The 17,100-nt window shown below is 50.5% G+C and overlaps 1 protein-coding gene across 1 annotated transcript in view; it reads right to left on the reverse strand.

Moving 5' to 3' along the window:
- The window catches only part of LOC144752890 (antigen peptide transporter 2-like), a 141,776-nt gene that overhangs the window by 106,864 nt on the left and 17,812 nt on the right, over positions 1-17,100 (reverse strand). Inside the window, exon 2 of the mRNA XM_078640716.1 lies at positions 15,971-16,085. Within this exon, the coding sequence (XP_078496842.1) occupies positions 15,971-16,085 (115 nt within the window). The remainder of the gene's footprint in view (positions 1-15,970; positions 16,086-17,100) is intronic.

A 17,100-nucleotide genomic window follows, 5' to 3' on the forward strand; every position in this document is an offset into this window, starting at 1 on the left:
ACTTCTGTGATCTGAACAAAGACAAGTCAATCTCACTACAGGAGCTGAAAAGATGCTCAGGGGTGTGCAAACACACAGGTGAGTCCTCTTCCTTCACCTGCACACGGCGTTGACCCTCATTCTAAGGTGGCTGGGAGCATCGGGGCAGTAGTTCTTGCTCCCAGAATTACTGATACCATGGGTATTCATAAATTCAGAGCCATAATGCTTCGGTATTTTATGTTGCAGCTTGGGGGTGTCTCAAGAAATGTATTGCAGAGATTTCATCAGCTTTTAACTACTCGAAAGTCAAAGGGGGGGTGGAGCTGGAGTTTGGAATGCTTGGAGTGATATTTCCTAATTTTCCAGGCAAATCAGCGATTCTCCAAAACATGGGCCTGTCAGAGCAGCAGACCATACTATCCCATCCTTTCATTCGCCCAAAGACAATGCATGTTTTCTGCCGCCTGGACTTGATTGAGCCATGCGGGTTTCTAATGTGCGCAATGAAAGTAAACAATAAAACCTGCATTTTAGGGGGATCCTATTATACAAAAAAATCTTGAAATTTAAAATGTGTAAAGATATTTTAACATTATTTAAAAAAGGTATCACTGTCTGGAAGAGATGATGGATGTTCTCAGAGAGATTAATATAGTCTCAATTGACAGTATGTGCAACCTAGGTTTTATCTCCTGAAGAGAAAGTTCACAACACAAAATACAAAACTACTAGAGTTTAAAAAGAGATTATCCAAACATTTCAAAGCAAAACAGTTTGAAAATGATGCTGGTAGTCTGAAAAAAGTTGGCAGAATTTCCATTTCCTCCTTAAATGTCAAACAGAATTTGCTGAAATATTTTCAAGAGAATACACAGCTATTTAAAATCTTTCAGAAATCTTCTTCAGTGTTATCTGTATTTCACGAATTGCCACAGTATTATAATTTATGTATCTGTATGTGGTTGTATTTGTGCCTCTATATTGTGTGCCTGTGATGTGGCACATACTTAGATGAACAGCTGTGGGAGCCCAAGAGGTGTGTCATAATAGAATGCACGCCATTCTATAACCGCGTGTTGTGCTCTTATCAGTAGGGTGCACGGGATGCCCTTAACATGTATCCCAGCCCTCTCCCTTAGAACCAACCCATCAGCACCAGAACATCAGGGGTGGAGCTCACCCAGAGCTAGTGCTGCTACAGTGTTTACAAATGCCCCTTAACGCCTTAACTGCGGCGGCAATTCCACCACGGTGCGGGCGTTCCATTGTGTGGGCGGGGCCACATCAGCCAACGGACGTGCGCAGCAAGGAAAGGGTTAAGACTCCACTGAACCTTTGCTTTACCATCATCTAGCTTGACCTCACCCAATAGTGGCAGAACTAAAGCACTGAGGAATTAATGTTACAAAGCTAAACTGTTTCTATAGGGCTCATGTATACTTGAGTACATATAATACAACACTTCTCAGGGGAGACCAGCGGCAGTGTGTCCATTGGGGCGTTCGGGCGTTGCCCCACCAACCAATGCGCACCGCCATCTGAAACTTCACCGGCCGCACCAGATTTAGCTTATAGGGGAGAAAGGGAGTGGGGCTGTATCTGATCGGGTTGTTGTGAGCGTGCGTGCTCACGCTGCTCAGCAGTGCTGCTGGCGCGCATGTTTGCTTTGGGCTGGTCATTTTTCTGACCAGCCCGAACATGCGCAGTAGCCTCCCCCTTGGGAGACCGAGGTATGCCTCATGCCGCAGCCTCCGGTCTCCGAATGGGGCAGGGAGTTACGCTGCTCCACAGCCAATCCTGGCGCTGATAAGTAACGGAGACCACTTAATCGTTAGGCACTCTGAGCCTTGTCTTGCTGTTTTTTTTTAGTATTAGTTGGCTACTCATGCTATGTTGGGTTTGCAGTCAAGTAATTCATCCCAAGAGCCCGCCTAATTATTCTTCAAATGACACAGAGTTTAGGGACTTCAGAAGCAATGATGCTGAAGGGTAAGTGTTTTACGGAGGTCACCGGAGACATCTTTATGACGAAATATGTACAATTTGAATATCGTTTACAAGCATGCCTACCATATGCTTTATTTCACACTTTAACCTTTTCTTTGTGGCTAAGTAAAACCATCTAATGTGTGACACCTTCAAGTTGGTTCGGCGGTATAGATTTTTTTTATTTATTTCATGCGATTTTCTATTACGAGTAACTAGGAGATTCAAGTAAGCTGACCTCAATAAACATCCTAAAGAATACAAAAAAGTGATGGATGGAATTCTTGAATTCATCAGGTGATTACACAGGCTGCATTCCAGTTCGTTGTTTTTGTGACACCGTGTCACCTTAATTTGGACCCAGCTATACGCAAACCAGTCTTCACCCTGCTCCAAACGGAACAGTCCAGCATGGACGGCCAAGCCAGTTCATACATAAAGACAATTTTTTTTAGGGGGGCGGGGTTTGTTCCGGTACGCGCGCTACGCCTCACCACTTTCAAATGTCACCAGCCGCCACTGGGTGAGACCCTTTCAGGAAAGGACCTGTCCGGGCAACTAATGAGCATAACCATAAGAAGAGTGAAAGAGCCGGGGTCTGTGCTCTGCTCTGCGTTTGATATTATAGAAAGTCGCAGAATGTTACAGGAGAACTGTTTGATCCAAAATTTGCATTTACAAAGTATACTCCCAAACAAACACCTGTTCCAGAAAGGCGGTCCCTGGGGAGGCAGAAGATGTCTGACTGACCACCCCGAGGCCCACCTCTCCTTAGGAAATTGGCCGAGCGCCGTCGAGAGGCCTCCTGGGCGAGGGTCCTCTCCTAGAATCGTCACAGCAGAGTAATCACACCACTACAAAGGGACACCACACAAGAGAGTACTTTTTAGAAACTTTATCAACACTAGTAATGGGTCCTTTCGGTAATATGTACAGACGGATCGTGGGATCCTTAGAGTCTCGGTAACTGGGGGGAAAAGGGTAGCGGGACAGTCTTGCTACCAGTCTGGCGCCGGGATACCCTACGCTTAGCTCTCAATCCTTGAGCTTGGGGGTTCCGCACGATTTGGGCTGTGGCAGCGCCAGCAGGCTCCGAAGATGGTTTCAGCAAGGTTGGGCCGCGGCAGCGCTAGCAGGACTCCAATAGATGGATTCAACGAGGATGGGCCGCGGCAGTGCCAGCAGGACTCCAAAGGTGGTTTCAGCGAGGTTGGGCCGCGGCAGCGCCAGCAGGACTCCAAAGATGGTTTCAGCGAGGATGGGCCGCGGCAGCGCCAGCAGGACTCCAGAGGTGGTGTCAGCGAGGTTGGGCCGCCGCAGCGCCAGCAGGACTCCAGAGGTTCAGGGTTCAAAGCAGCGAGTTCTTCTCTGGGTCAGCCGCGACAGCGTCAGCAGGCTCTCGACTCCAGGATACAACTGCCGACCCATTCCAGAGCTGCCCCAGATATAGGTCCGGAGTCCTTTGATGTCCGGACCCTCGCGCCTGGGGGTCAGAGGGGCCGGGATGAGAGTGTCCAGACACCCAGCAGGGGGGTGGAGCCGGCGCCCAGGGAGGCCGGAGGGCGATCGCAACCAGGCCTCCGGGGACGGCTGGAGGCCCATCGAAACTCCCCTCCTTCTTGATCCGTCAAGTGGCCGCTTTACCACCTGGTCGGATCTCGGTGCCTCGATGTCGGGGCTTCGCTGGGGCCGCTGCTGAGGTCGGGCCGAGGCCACGTGGCCCGGGCGTGGAGTGTCCAAGATGGAGTCTGGGCGTGAGATGGCGACCCGGGATAGGGGTCGGACTGGCAGAGTGGGGCGAGTAGGGGTCGCCGTGTTTCTGAGGGGGAGAGCCGGGGGTCGCCAGGAGTGGGGGCTCTCGTTGAGGGTTGGAGAGGTAACTTTGTCGGGAAGGTCAGGGGTTCGCTGCTGTCCCGGGCCCGCCATGCGGGAGGAAGGGGACCACGCCACGAGGCCGGGTCCAACACAGATGCTTCTCTGAACTGTGGGTGTCTCACATGGTAGTGTTAATGGGTCCAGGGCAGATGGTGGCAACAAGCATTTGTAATGCATTAGCTCTCCCATTACTGAAAGTTTGAGGTATTGCCGTTTTATTATTACTAGCAACACCCATAGCTCAAAGTTTCAGCAATGAGAGACCGATTGCATTGCAGATACTTGTTATATCAGTCCCGGGCTACGGAATAATTGGGAGGCGAGGGGTCAGCAGAGAGGTCTGTCTGCCCTGTTAGTCCACTGAGAGGTATGTCTTGCCTGTTAGCTCGCCCGAGGGGTCAGCAGAGAGGTCTGTCTGCCCTGTTAGTCCACTTCGAGGGGTTAGCAAAGAGGTCTGTGAACCCTGTAAATTCAGCAAAAAGGGTCAGCAGAGAGATCTGCCTGCCCTGTTTGTTCGCCCGAGGAGATAGCAGAGAGGTCTGTCTGCCTCGTTAGTTCATCCCTGGGGTCAGTAGAGAGGTCTGTCTGCCTCGTTAGTTCACCCCTGGGTTCAGTAGAGAGGTCTTGCGGCCCCCTAGTTAGGTCGCCCGAGGGGTCAGCAGAGAGGACTGTCTGCCTGCCGTGTTAGTTCGCCCAAGGAGTCAGCAGAGAGTTGTCTGCCCCATTAGTCTTCCAGGGGGGCCAGCAGAGAGGTCTGTGTCAGCAGAGAGGTCTGTGTGCCCGGTCAGTTCACCCAATGGGTCTGCATGGAGGTCTGTGTGCCCTGTCAGTTCACCCAATGGGTCTGCAGGGAGGTCTGTGTGCCCTGTCAGTTCACCCAATGGGTCTGCAGGGAGGTCTGTGTGCCCTGATAGTTCACCTGAGGGGTCTGCAGGGAGGTCTGTGTGCCCTGTCAGTTCACCCAATGGGTCAGCAGAGAGGTCTGTCTGCCCTGTCAGTTCACCCGAGGGGTCAGCAGAGAGGTCTGTGTGCCCTGTCACTTCACCCAATGGGTCTGCAGGGAGGTCTGTGTGCCCTGATAGTTGGCCCGAGGAGTCAGCAGAGCGGTCTGCCTGTTCGTTCGCCTGATTCCTGACAATGAATGACCAAGGCATCTGCAGCTCTGAAGTTGTCACATGACTTACAGTGCTTTGAAGCTCTCTGTGTGGTGGTCTCCTGCCTGCCCAGCTGCTCCCAGGACAGAACCAACAGCTGTGAGAGCGAGGGAACTTTAAACCAGGGGCAAACACACATGGACCCACGCGTGGGCACACAAACGAGGGCACACGTGTGGGCTCAAAAAAAAGGGCACATGTGTGGGCTCAAAAACGAGGGCACATGCACGTGGGCTCACACACATGGGCATACATGTGGGCTCACATACATGGGCACTTGCGTGGACTCACAAACATGGCACACGTGTGGGCTCACAAACGAGGGCACACATGTGGGCTCAAAAACGAGGGTACATGCACGTAGGCTCACACACATGAGCAGACACGTGGGCTCACACACATGGGCCACGCATGGGCACACAAACGAGGGCACACGTGTGGGCTCAAAAACAAGGGCACATGTACGTGGGCTCACACACCTGGGCTAACACACATGGGCACACACGTGGACTCACAAATATGGCACACGCGTGGGCTCACACACCTGAGGCACATTAGAAGGCGCAGCTGGCACAGGTAAGAGCAGTGGGGCGGGGGTGTCGACAGATGACGGGATAGCAAAAATTAAATGAAAAAAAGTATAAAACCACTTACCTGGCACTCGCCGCATCGCCGAGCGCAAGTTAAGTGGTTTTATTTTTTTATTTAACTTTTCCTATCCTGTCATCTGTCGACTACCCCCTGCTGCCCCGAACCACCCCCCACGCTCTTACCGGTGCCAGCCACGCCTGCACTTGTGTGGGCTCACACACATGGGCACACAAGTGATCTCACACACATGGGCACACAAGTGATCTCACACACATGGGCACACAAGTGATCTCACACACATGGGCATTCGTGTGGGCTCACACACATGGGTACACGTGGGGGCTCACACACATGGGCACACACATGGGCTTACACTCATAGGCACATGTGTGGGTTCGCACACATAGGCACACACATGGGCACCATTGTAGCACATTTAATGAGGCAATAGAGGGATGATGAGGAGGTGAACTCTATTTGCCCGCAGCGCCCTCTTAGAGCCAGTCCAAAGGCACTGCAGCTTGTGAACAGAGGTAATCCCCTCGTAGCATGAATGCACACATGGCGCAGACTGACCGGTGTACCTTATCATGCATTAAAGGAAGGGTATGGTGAATTTGTATTATCAGCAAAAACCAATGAATGTTGCATAATAGCAGCAAACCGCATACATTTGTGAGATAAGAGGTCACTGAAAAACAGAAAAGGAGAGAGAGAGAGAGAGAGAGAGAGAAAGACAGAGGTCAGACATAGCTATCAAGAAAGAAAGATTGGGGGGGAGGAGCCACGCTAGCAACCAAGATGGCCGCGTAGGCTCTCGGCTTTGCCGACCTCCGACTCCCGCCGGAATATCCTGTCATTTATCCTGTTCTTGAGCCCAGCCACCGTGTGTATGAACCTGCCGTGAGATTAATGGTGCTATCCCGAGATTTCTACCTGTTCGGCTGCCGAAGATATGCCGAGTGCAAGTTTGCGGCCTAGATCTGCCCAAAAGCCGGGGTCTCGAGTACTGGCCCATCCGGGTTTCAGTTCAACAACATCGGCTGTAGTAGTGTGATTGGGTCCAGTCTTACGGAGTAGGGAATTTTTTTTTCTTTCGATTTCTCGGATTGAGGTGGACGACGTTTGGCTGCCTTGGTGAAAGTCGGAGGAGGGGTGACAGCCCAACGGTAGCAGCTGTGGGCGGGGGTCCTGCCCGGTGACCCGGTAAAGGGCCCGCTGGTGTTAGTTGGGTCGGGGTCTCCGCCTGCGGTGGCGGACCTAGGATATCATCGGACCAACTGATAAGTCTCCCTCTGCAGACGACCGTTCCCGACTCGCCCATCCCCCTCTGAGAGATCGACTCGATGGGGGAAGCAATCATGACTGTCACTGATCAAAGAGTAGTGGAACGGACCGGAAGTGACCCGTCGCTACGAACTGTGTTGGCAGCCATTGAGTCAATTCATGTGTACGTTGAAGGCCGCATTCAGACAATGGTGGCGCGTTTGTCTGAGATGGTACGAATTGGACCGGACCCTACTCCACTAAAAGAAACGGTGACGACCGAGACACCCAAGATGGCCACTCTGATGGACGAAGTAGACCCCGTACTGTATGAGGTGTCAGAGCCTTTGACCAGTGTTTTGGACGATGAGAACAAACTTGATGCCACCAATGGATTGTTAAGCCTACGATTGTTGCCGACTATGGAAGGACTAATTGATGTTCCCACTCCAGGGACTTTTGATGAGAACTTTTCCTGTAGCCGTAGTCAGTACACCTCGACTCTGAGTCAAGAAGTATCCTACAGTTTGTTCAGCAGCTTGCATCCTTGCATAAAGACCACTCCATTGATGTCTATGGGGATCGCCCATAGAGCTTAGAACCGACTGGAGACTGCTTTGGTGAGAGGGTAACTGTCCTACACTTCCTCACTGCCCCTCTTTACCTCCTTAACAATGGAGAAATGTCACCCAAAGTGGGCCTGAATAGTCAAACACAACTTTCTAAAAGTTTTGCAAACTATACGGTTATCAGTGCTTGTTTGATGTTAACTGCGATTTACGTTTTACTCAAAGATCTATTTCCCCAGAACCCTCCGCCCAATTGTGTTCATTGTGGTTACTATGTAACTACAAAAGGTATCCGGGGTCTACAGACAAAAACTACGGATCATACTATAGAAACAGCAAATGAAAAAGTTAGTGACAAAATAAGGTAATGTGACTATGTGCTATTCCCATATTTGGAGAAAGTGCCCATCAGTTCCCACCTGGTTGCGCCCTACATCATTTGGGCTCTCCTTCCCCAGGAGAAAGTGCAGTTTGTCTATCAGTGTGATGTTGATAGAACAACTTAAGAAAAAATCAAAAGTTATACTGGTAGGACTGGTAGATTGTCTGTCGTGGGTAACTGAATCACAGTGCCAAATTAAATATGTGGAAAATGGTGCAATGTTAAAATTAGGTAGTTATTGAGTGGATAGAGCAAATATTTTAATAGATTCCCTCAAAACTGCCAATATTAAAATGTGAAAAAGCAAACAGATTTAACATAATATCTGTTGGTCAGTAGGGTCTTCTGGTTACTAAACATTCATAAAATTACGATCTGTTTGTAGGAATTGTTTTTGGATTTCTTTTGTGTTGTGTGACTTTCTTATTTCCTTGATTTGTTTCTTCTAAATGCTTTACACGTGTTCCTTTGTCCAAGCCTGACTGCTCGAAGCAACAACTACTCAGGGTTGAGCTAAGGTTGTACAAACGAGGCGCACTGGACCCAGTGAGTGAGTGTGTTCCACAGTGAGTTCACACAACCACACCATATAGTACACCACTTTCCTCACCGCCACCAAGTGCCGGAGAAGACCGTGGGAGGCTCACCAAGGGCAAGGACCTATGTTTATCAGAATTAAGCTTTAGACAACTGGCAGCCGTCCAGGCAGCCTCAGTGAACAGGAACATTGGAGATGGTATCAGGAGAGTAAAGTGAGAATTCACACCTGCCAGAGCGGCCACGAAGGGACCGAAGAGGACAGGGCTCAATCGCGAGCTTTGTGATACGGCGTCCATTACGGATGATGCAAATGTGGAAGAACCTGCCCTACCGGCTGTTCATGATGTGTACGCAGGCACACTGAACCACCGAGCCATAGGTGTACTGGAAATATCAAGATTTCTTCCTAAATGAGCCACTGAATTTGACATTTATACTGGTTTCGAAGCACACGCGCAGATCAGGCCATGGTACATGTGGAACATGTAAAGCTGATTTACATGACTGTGTTTTTGTATCTGTGATATTTATAGATTATTCTGCTATTTCTGTCATGTGCAAACACAATTTGAGTTGGAAGGTTTAACCAATTATCATTCCCATCCTGAGCTACAAGTCTGTGTGGAAATAACACAGATTGTCGTAAAACACAACCCAGGAATGCCCTGTCGTGCACTGTGAAGAGGTGTAGCACCTCGGTCAGTTTTTAGTTGATTGGCAGCTGTAGTCAGGGTGGGGTGCAAGTGAACTCACAGACTGTAGGTGTTACTAAGGATTTAGGTTTGAGATCACCTCTCTCGCCCCAAGACTAGTAGAGCTTTCAACAATCTCCCATGTGTTAACACCCATGCTGCTGTACGATCTTCAGACCCAGTTTGATCCCAACATGCTTCTCCACATTCTCTAAAAATGTGGGCTTTGGAAAGCAGAATTTAAATATTCCAAAACAAAAACCTAGTTTTACCCGGGCGTGGAAGCTACGCTGCTGTCGCTGGATGCCCGTATGGCGTTTGATAGTATGGAGTGGCATTATCTATTAGAAGTCCTGAGGGGGTTTGGTTTCTGCCCTCAATTCCATTCATGGATCAAGCTGCTGTATACGCAGCCCCTGGCCAGAGTTCGAGTTAATGGTTCAGTGTCCCGCTCTTTTGCTCCCCGGAAGGGTACGAGACAAGGGTGCCCTTTATCACCGATCTTATTTGCACTGGCGCTGGAACCACTCGCGGCTTGGGTCCGGGGGTACCCGGTAATATCGTGCATATGCGGGGGAGATCAGTGGGAAGAGAGGATATCATTATATGCGGGCGATGTTCTCTTATATGCAATGAGACCACGGTTCACAATCAACCGGCTGCTTCAGGTTTTTAAGCTTTTTGAAGGATACTCTGGATACCAGATCAACTGGGATAAGTCTCTCCTCTATATGTTGTCGAGTGGGCAAACCCCCCTTATTGGGAGGAGACTCCAAGCTACAGATTACAGATAGTTTTAAATATCTGGGCATACAGATAGGGAAAACAGACTCAGAGTTTTTGGTAGGGAACCTAAAGCCGCAGTTGGAACGTTTAAGGAGAGATGTAACCCACTGGAGGACGCTACCGATATCCCGTATGGGCAGAGCAGTCCTCTTCAAAATGATGTCACTGCCGCGATTACTATACATTATACAAAATACCCCTTGCCCCATACCAGACAAATTCTTTAAAGATGTGGATAGCGAGCTGAGAATGTTGCTGTGGGATGGCGGGGGTGCACGGATTGCTTTGGCCAAATTACAGAAGGGGGTATATGATTGAGGGTTGGCCATCCCAAATCTTCAAAAGTACTACTGGGCCTCGCACCTAATGGTCATTAATAATGGGGCATTTGCAAATAGGAATGACCCGGTGTGTAGGGTGGATCATTGGGCTATGGGGACCAACAGCTACTTGGGGGCACTGTATGGCCGAGTGAGAACGGGAAACATGCCCCCATATACTCAGATAGTATTGACAGTGTGGTCAAAGACCAATAGGTTTTTGGGTTGGACCAACCGGCCAACAGAGCAGACTCCCTTGTGGAACAGCGAAATGCCCCGGGATGTAGGTAGACTGCAGGGCTTATCGAATTGGAAATTAATATAGATATTGTACGCCTAGGAGACGGGTGGAAAAGGCTGTTATTACATTTTCAGAGCCACAGAAAAAATATCAATTGGCGCCCACAAAACACTACAGATATCTGCAACTGAAGCATGCGCTGGGCAGGCACCTCAAAGATGAGGATCAGATCCCCGAATATTGTCCACTAGAGGACTGGTTACTATAAGACCCCATTCTGGAGAAGGCTCTCTGATGCACATACAAGGAGATAATAAATAATTCCCCAGACCTACTCATAAAGCTGCGGGAGGCCTGGGAATCCGATGTGGGCCTGTTAGAAGATGATGATGGGGCGGAGGCGGTGCAGAGTCCTAGGGAGGTGGCGATCCGGGCACGATTCAGACTGGTCCAACTGAGAATCCTGCATAGGTCATATTATACCAGCACACCCATGTTCAAGCTGGGACGTATACTAACAGGAATGTCAGAGGGGGTGCACTCAGAGGGGTACATTCTTTCATATCCCGTGAGAATGCCCAATAATATAGAAATATTGGAGGAAGGTGACTCAGATTATGTCAGAAGTGATTGAGCAAGAAGGTTCCTGGACGCCAGGTGGCACATGGTATGCGTCTCCGGGGGAACAGAATTGGCCCAAATATCATAGAATTTTGGCTACAGGTGGCTGCAATGGTGGCAAAAAGAAATGTTGCAGGGGCATGGGGGGCAATTCAACCACTGAAAGTGTCACAATGGAAGAGAGATTTGGACTGGTGCTGGGCAGCAGAAAAGACAATCTATGAGAGCCGGGGCTGCCCCAAAAAATGGGAGAAAGTCTGGCAGCGATGGGAAGATTTCAGGGGGAATGGGGGGATATCTGGCATTTAGAAGGGGAGGGGTTGGTGGGTGGCTGGGATCATCTAGGAAGAATTCAATTGTGTAATGATTATTCCTGCATGTCCATAAGCCGCAAGTTGTGAACGTCAATGAGAAACTTGTATTATAACTTGTGCCTATGTAATGTATATGGATGCTGACACTTGTATAATAAAAAGAAGTTAAAAAAAACACCCAAAAAAATTTGTTTTAACAATTTTCTTGAGGCTCCAATTTGATTCACCCAAATTAAAACCTCTGTACAATCTACCTTAAAACGCCTTCTTCACACTTGTACATCAGCAGCGAAACACAATCTAGGGCTGCAAATACTATCCAGGTGGAGAATCTTGGGCCCTTTTTTATCAATACTTCACGCAGCACAACGCATCAAGCTGCAGTGCTGCGTTGCATGAAAGGAAAGGGGCAGGGATGCGGCGTACTGGACATTATGCGCCGCAGTCCTGCTCTCGCCTCGCCGTGCACAAACTGCTGCCTAGTGCCGAGGCAGGCACCCTTGCACCATGGTAGAAGCCTGCCTTCTCTCCAGCCAGCTGTGCTGGTGTGGGAGCCCCTCGGCCATGCTATAATGTATTCCACCCACACTTCATCCACTTCTGGGGGGTGTGGGGCATTGGATCGTGCTGGGTGAGTGAGTAGGGGTACACGGTGTAAGGGTAACTAGTCCTGCTTTTGTCTTCCTGTCCGGTCCTGTCCAATAAATATGTGTAAAAAGGCTTTTACTAAGAATGCATGTCCTAATGCTTGTTTCTTATGTCCTAACCACACTCATGTACTGTTGTGCTGCACTTTTCCCTTTGTTCTGGAGCCTTGGAACAGGTTTATCTTCTGGTACTCCGAGCACCCTACATATAAATATATGGGACAGATTAAAGTCTGTATCTTTTTCTAAATGTAAGAACTGAGTTGACTCATTGTCAGTGAAATTGCTCCCCCTCCCTCGCAGCTCCACCATTAAGTGAGGCCTGCCCCTGCACTCTCGAGTGTTTGGTGCTTAAGGCCCTCCTCCACCCGCAGGTTTCCCTGTGCCTCATCCCTGGTGGTCCAGTGGACCTCTATGTCCTTTCTATAGCTCAGTTTTTCACGTGTTTTTTCACTCGTTTTTCACGTGTTTTTTCACTCGTTTTTCTACCCCCTTTTTCTTCTCCTTTCTGCACTTTTCTGCATTTCTGCTCCTTTCTCCTCTATTTCCTTTTTCTTTTACTCCTCCTTTTCCCTCCTTTTCCTGCCGCTGCCCCTGCGGCCCACCCTCCAGCGCGAACTCCCCAATCCAGCTCCCCTCCCTGCTCCCGCCTTCCAGCTGTCCAGCCCTCCCCAATCCCTACCTAATGGCGGCCGCGCGCAATTGGTGCGCCAGAGACTAGCCGTCTGCAACCCGACCACGACCAGCACCAGGAACCCTGGACCTCCGCACCACCAACGCTACGACCCAGCAGCACTCCACGCACTCAACCCAGGCCGCAACAACAACTGCATGCTAGCCTCACCAGCCGACACCCACGGACCCTTCAGCTGTCAGCTTGCTGACAAATCTACAGCACCGCTAGGATCCCAGACCCAGCACAACCCAACCGCAAGAATACACACACACCGAAGACCTCGCAATGCATCCTGCTCAATGTCTGATCCCTCCACAAACACGCCACAGAAATCTGGGACCTCCTCGACAGCACCACCCCGGACGTAGCGTTCTTCAGTGAAACCTGGACCAACACCACCTCGGGCCAGACATCACCATCGCCATACCCCAAGGATACAAGATCTCCAGGAAGGACCACCCCACCCGCCCGGGAGGAGGAATCGTCATCGTCCACAAATCCACCCTCCACTTGAGCACTCTCCCTGACGAAACCACAGACCTGATGGAACACCTTCACTTCAAGCTACTGTCCAGCCCTAACTCCACCCTCCGAGGAACCCTTATCTACCGACACCCTGGACCACGCAGACCATTCACTAACTCCATCATGGACATCATCTCCCGCATGCCATCGCATCCACCAACTACACCCTGCTGGGAGACCTCAACTTCCACCTCGACAACCAACTGGACCCCAACACCACATCCCTCCTGGACAACCTCCACAACATTGGACTCCGCCAAATGGTGACCGAACCAACACACTCAGCAGGACACACTCTTGACCCCCTCTTCACAACAGGAAATTCCATCACCTTCAGCCACACCACCGGACTCCCATGGACTGACCACCGATGCGTCCACTTCACATTCAGAACACCCACCATCCACAGACACCAGCAAATGCTTCCATGAAAAAACTGGACCAGAATCACCGACGACCAGCTCACCTCCTCACTCAGCACCTCGACCCCAACCACCGTGGGAAACGACGACCCCAACACCGCAGCCCGAACCTTGCACGGATGGATCTCTGACAGCGCGAACACCATAGCCCACCTCAAGAAAAACAACAGCACCAAAGTCAAGAAAACCAGATGGTTTACCGCCGAACTTCGAGAGTCCAGGTGCACTCTGCCCCGCCTAGAAAAGGCCTGGAGGAACACCAAATCCACAGAAGCACACAACAACTTCCGAGCCGCTACCAACGGCCACCACCTACTCATCAGAAGAACAAGGAAAAAAACGATTGAAGACAGAATCTCCACACACGCACACAACAGCAAAGAACTCTTCAACATCATCAAGGAGTTCGCCAAACCCACCAGCGAATCGACGGACATTCCTCCCTCACAAGACCTCTGCGACAAACTCAGCACCTTCTTTCACCACAAAATCAAGAGCATCTACAACAACTTTGACGAAGACAACCAACACACTGAACCCCCGCCAACCACCCCGACACCCTGAAGCCAGTGATTGACAACTGGACAGCCCTCACCACTGAAGACACAATGAAGTCAATCCACTCTGGGGCCCCCACAGACACCTGACCCCACCATATCGTCAACAGAGCCGCCGACACAATCGCACCCATACTCCACCACACTATCAACCACTCCCTGGTGACCGCCTCGTTCCCTGACAACTGGAAACACGCCGAGATCAACCCCCTCCAGAAGAAATCCTTGGCGGATCCCACTGACCTAAAAAGCTACAGACCCATCTCCCTGCTCCCGTTCCCAGCGAAAGTCATTGAGAAAGCCATCAACAGCCAACTCGCCACATTCATCAAAGAGCAAAACATCCTCGACTCCTCCCAATCTGGCTTCAGAAAAAAACACAGTACAGAAACCACCCTCCTCACTGCTACAGACGACATCCGCACCCTACTGGACAAAGTAGAAATAGTAGCCCTCATCCTCCTCGACCTCTCAGCGGTGTTCAAAACAGTCTGTCACTGCACCCTAATACGCAGACTCCTCGTCGCAGGGATCCAGGACAATGCCCTCCAATGGATCCGCTCCTTCCTGTCTGGCAGAACGCAGTGGGTCAGACTCCCCCCTTTCCTCTTGGACCCTACACCAACCACCTGCGGAGTCCCTCAGGGGTCCTCCCTCAGCCCTACGCTCTTTAAAGTCTACATGGCTCCACTCCCCCATCGTCAGAACCTATGGACTCAACATCGTGTCATAGGCAGCAACACCCAACTCATCTTCTCTCTATTCAACGAACCCAACACCGTCAGACACAAACTTCGAGAAGGCATGGAAGCAGTCACCAAATGGATGAACAACAGCTGCCTACAACTAAACACCAACAAGACAGAAGTACTCATCATGGGCCCAAACCCAGATGCCTGGAACGACACCGGGTGGCCCCTCGCCCTCGGAAACCCACTCATCCACACTGACCACGTACACAACCTGGGAATCATCCTGGACTACGAGCTCAAAATGGACCACCAGATCAACACCATCTCGTCCTCCTGCTTCCACACCCTCCGCCTCCTACGTAAGACCTTCAAATGGATCCCTCTCGAACACAGAAAGACTATCACTCAGGCCCTGGTCACCAGCAGACTCAACTACGGCAACGCACTCTACGGCGGAATAAACAAAAACCTCACCAGCAAGCTACAGAACATCAAGAACGCCGCCGCAAGACTGGTCCTCAATCTGCCAAGACACTGCTACATCTCGCAGCACCTGCGCACACTACACTGGCTCCCCATCGAGGCCAGCGTCACCTTCACGATGCTTACCCACGCACACAAGGTCCTCCACGACACCGTACCAGCATACCTGAACAGCCGACTAAATTTCCACGCACCCCGAAGGACCCTACGATCAGCCCAGCTCTCCTATGCCGTGGTCCCCTGCACCAGAAAGACCAGATCGGGAGGCCGTTCCTTCTTCCTCACGGCCAGAGCCTGGAATGCCCTGCCGCTCCACCTCCGATCGACAACATCGCTTCTGATCTTCGGAAAAAAACCTCAAAACCTGGCTAATCGACAGACCCCCCTCCTTGATGGACTGGAACCTGCACCGCCCACCCTACCCCCAGCGCCTTGAGACCGTTACGAGTGAGTAGTAACACTTAACAAACGCCTGATTGATTGATTGACATTGATGTTGTTGAGTGCCACTTACTCTGTGGGGGACCTCAAAATACTGCCCTGTAACCTCGGACTGTCCTAGGACCCCAAGGCTGGGACTCATTGATATTTGTCTGATGGCCTCTGGGGGACACCATTGGCGGCTGCAGTTTGAGACACCTCTACTCACCTGGCCATGGAGAATATGGACATAAAGAAGATGGCGGCAAAGAAGTCGGCCTCTCTGTACTTGGAGCCCAGAATGTCGATGACTCTGCCGGTGTAGTACGGGATGAACATCTCACCTATACAAGAGAGAGAGGAGAGAGGGTGAGTGATACAGACTGAGCACTCCCTTCTCTGGCCACTGAACTCCACTGTGCAAGAAGCAAACAACACACAACTTACTCACTCCTTCCGACCCATCGAGATAGGTGAATACTTACAGGAGAATGTGTGTCTCTCATCCTATGAGCACCTCGGGACAGGGGGTATCTGCTTCCAGATGGAGGGGTAAAGGGGTCACTGCTCACTCTCTGTTGGAATCATCAACCATAGAGCTGCAGCCATCTGGAGTGGTGAGGCGCTATGTCTCACACTATCTGAGCTCAGCAAGCTGAGCAGTGCGGCTGTGTCTCACACCATGAGGGCTTCTTGGCACTGCTTAGAACTGAGGCCAGCTGCAGGGGTGAAGAGATGATTGTCACCCCTTGTGACAGTTGGGGGGGTCGAGCCAAGAGCTGCATCTCACACTCCTCAACTATCATTGCTCGTCCTTCTTGCCTCTTCCATCCTAGCTGTTAATGTGCTAATGTTTATATGTTTATTTGGGATGTTTATAGAGCACTTGCAAGACTCTTGATCATCAGAGCACCTCACCTAGGGCACGCAGGTGACAAACAGAGAGCCAGACAAGAGAACAAAAGAGCAACAGCTGGTGCTCTGCCTACATACGGGTCACAGAGAGTCACAATTTACAATGTGGAATCTGAGAGACATCAAGACCACAAGTTCATCAGCTGAGGAGACCTAAGCTCAGTTCAGAAGAAAGAGGAATGAGATCCAGGGCAATGAACATCCCAAAGGTCGTGGGGTGAAGAGATCCTAGACCTGTGAGGTAGGGAGGTACAAACCTTGCAGGTATTTAGAAAGAAGAGTGTATATCACTCATACAGGGCCACTGAAAATGGAAGATGTTCACAAGACGGCTCACATGACACAAAATCAATCAAGTGACACAAGGATGGAAGACAGGAACTAGAGGTTGAGGAGAAAAAGTTGTAGTTCCTTTTTGAAGACTCACAGACAGGAGGTGGTGCG

Source organism: Lissotriton helveticus, chromosome 5_1 (assembly GCF_964261635.1).
Source record: "Lissotriton helveticus chromosome 5_1, aLisHel1.1, whole genome shotgun sequence".
Classification (NCBI taxonomy): domain Eukaryota; kingdom Metazoa; phylum Chordata; class Amphibia; order Caudata; family Salamandridae; genus Lissotriton; species Lissotriton helveticus.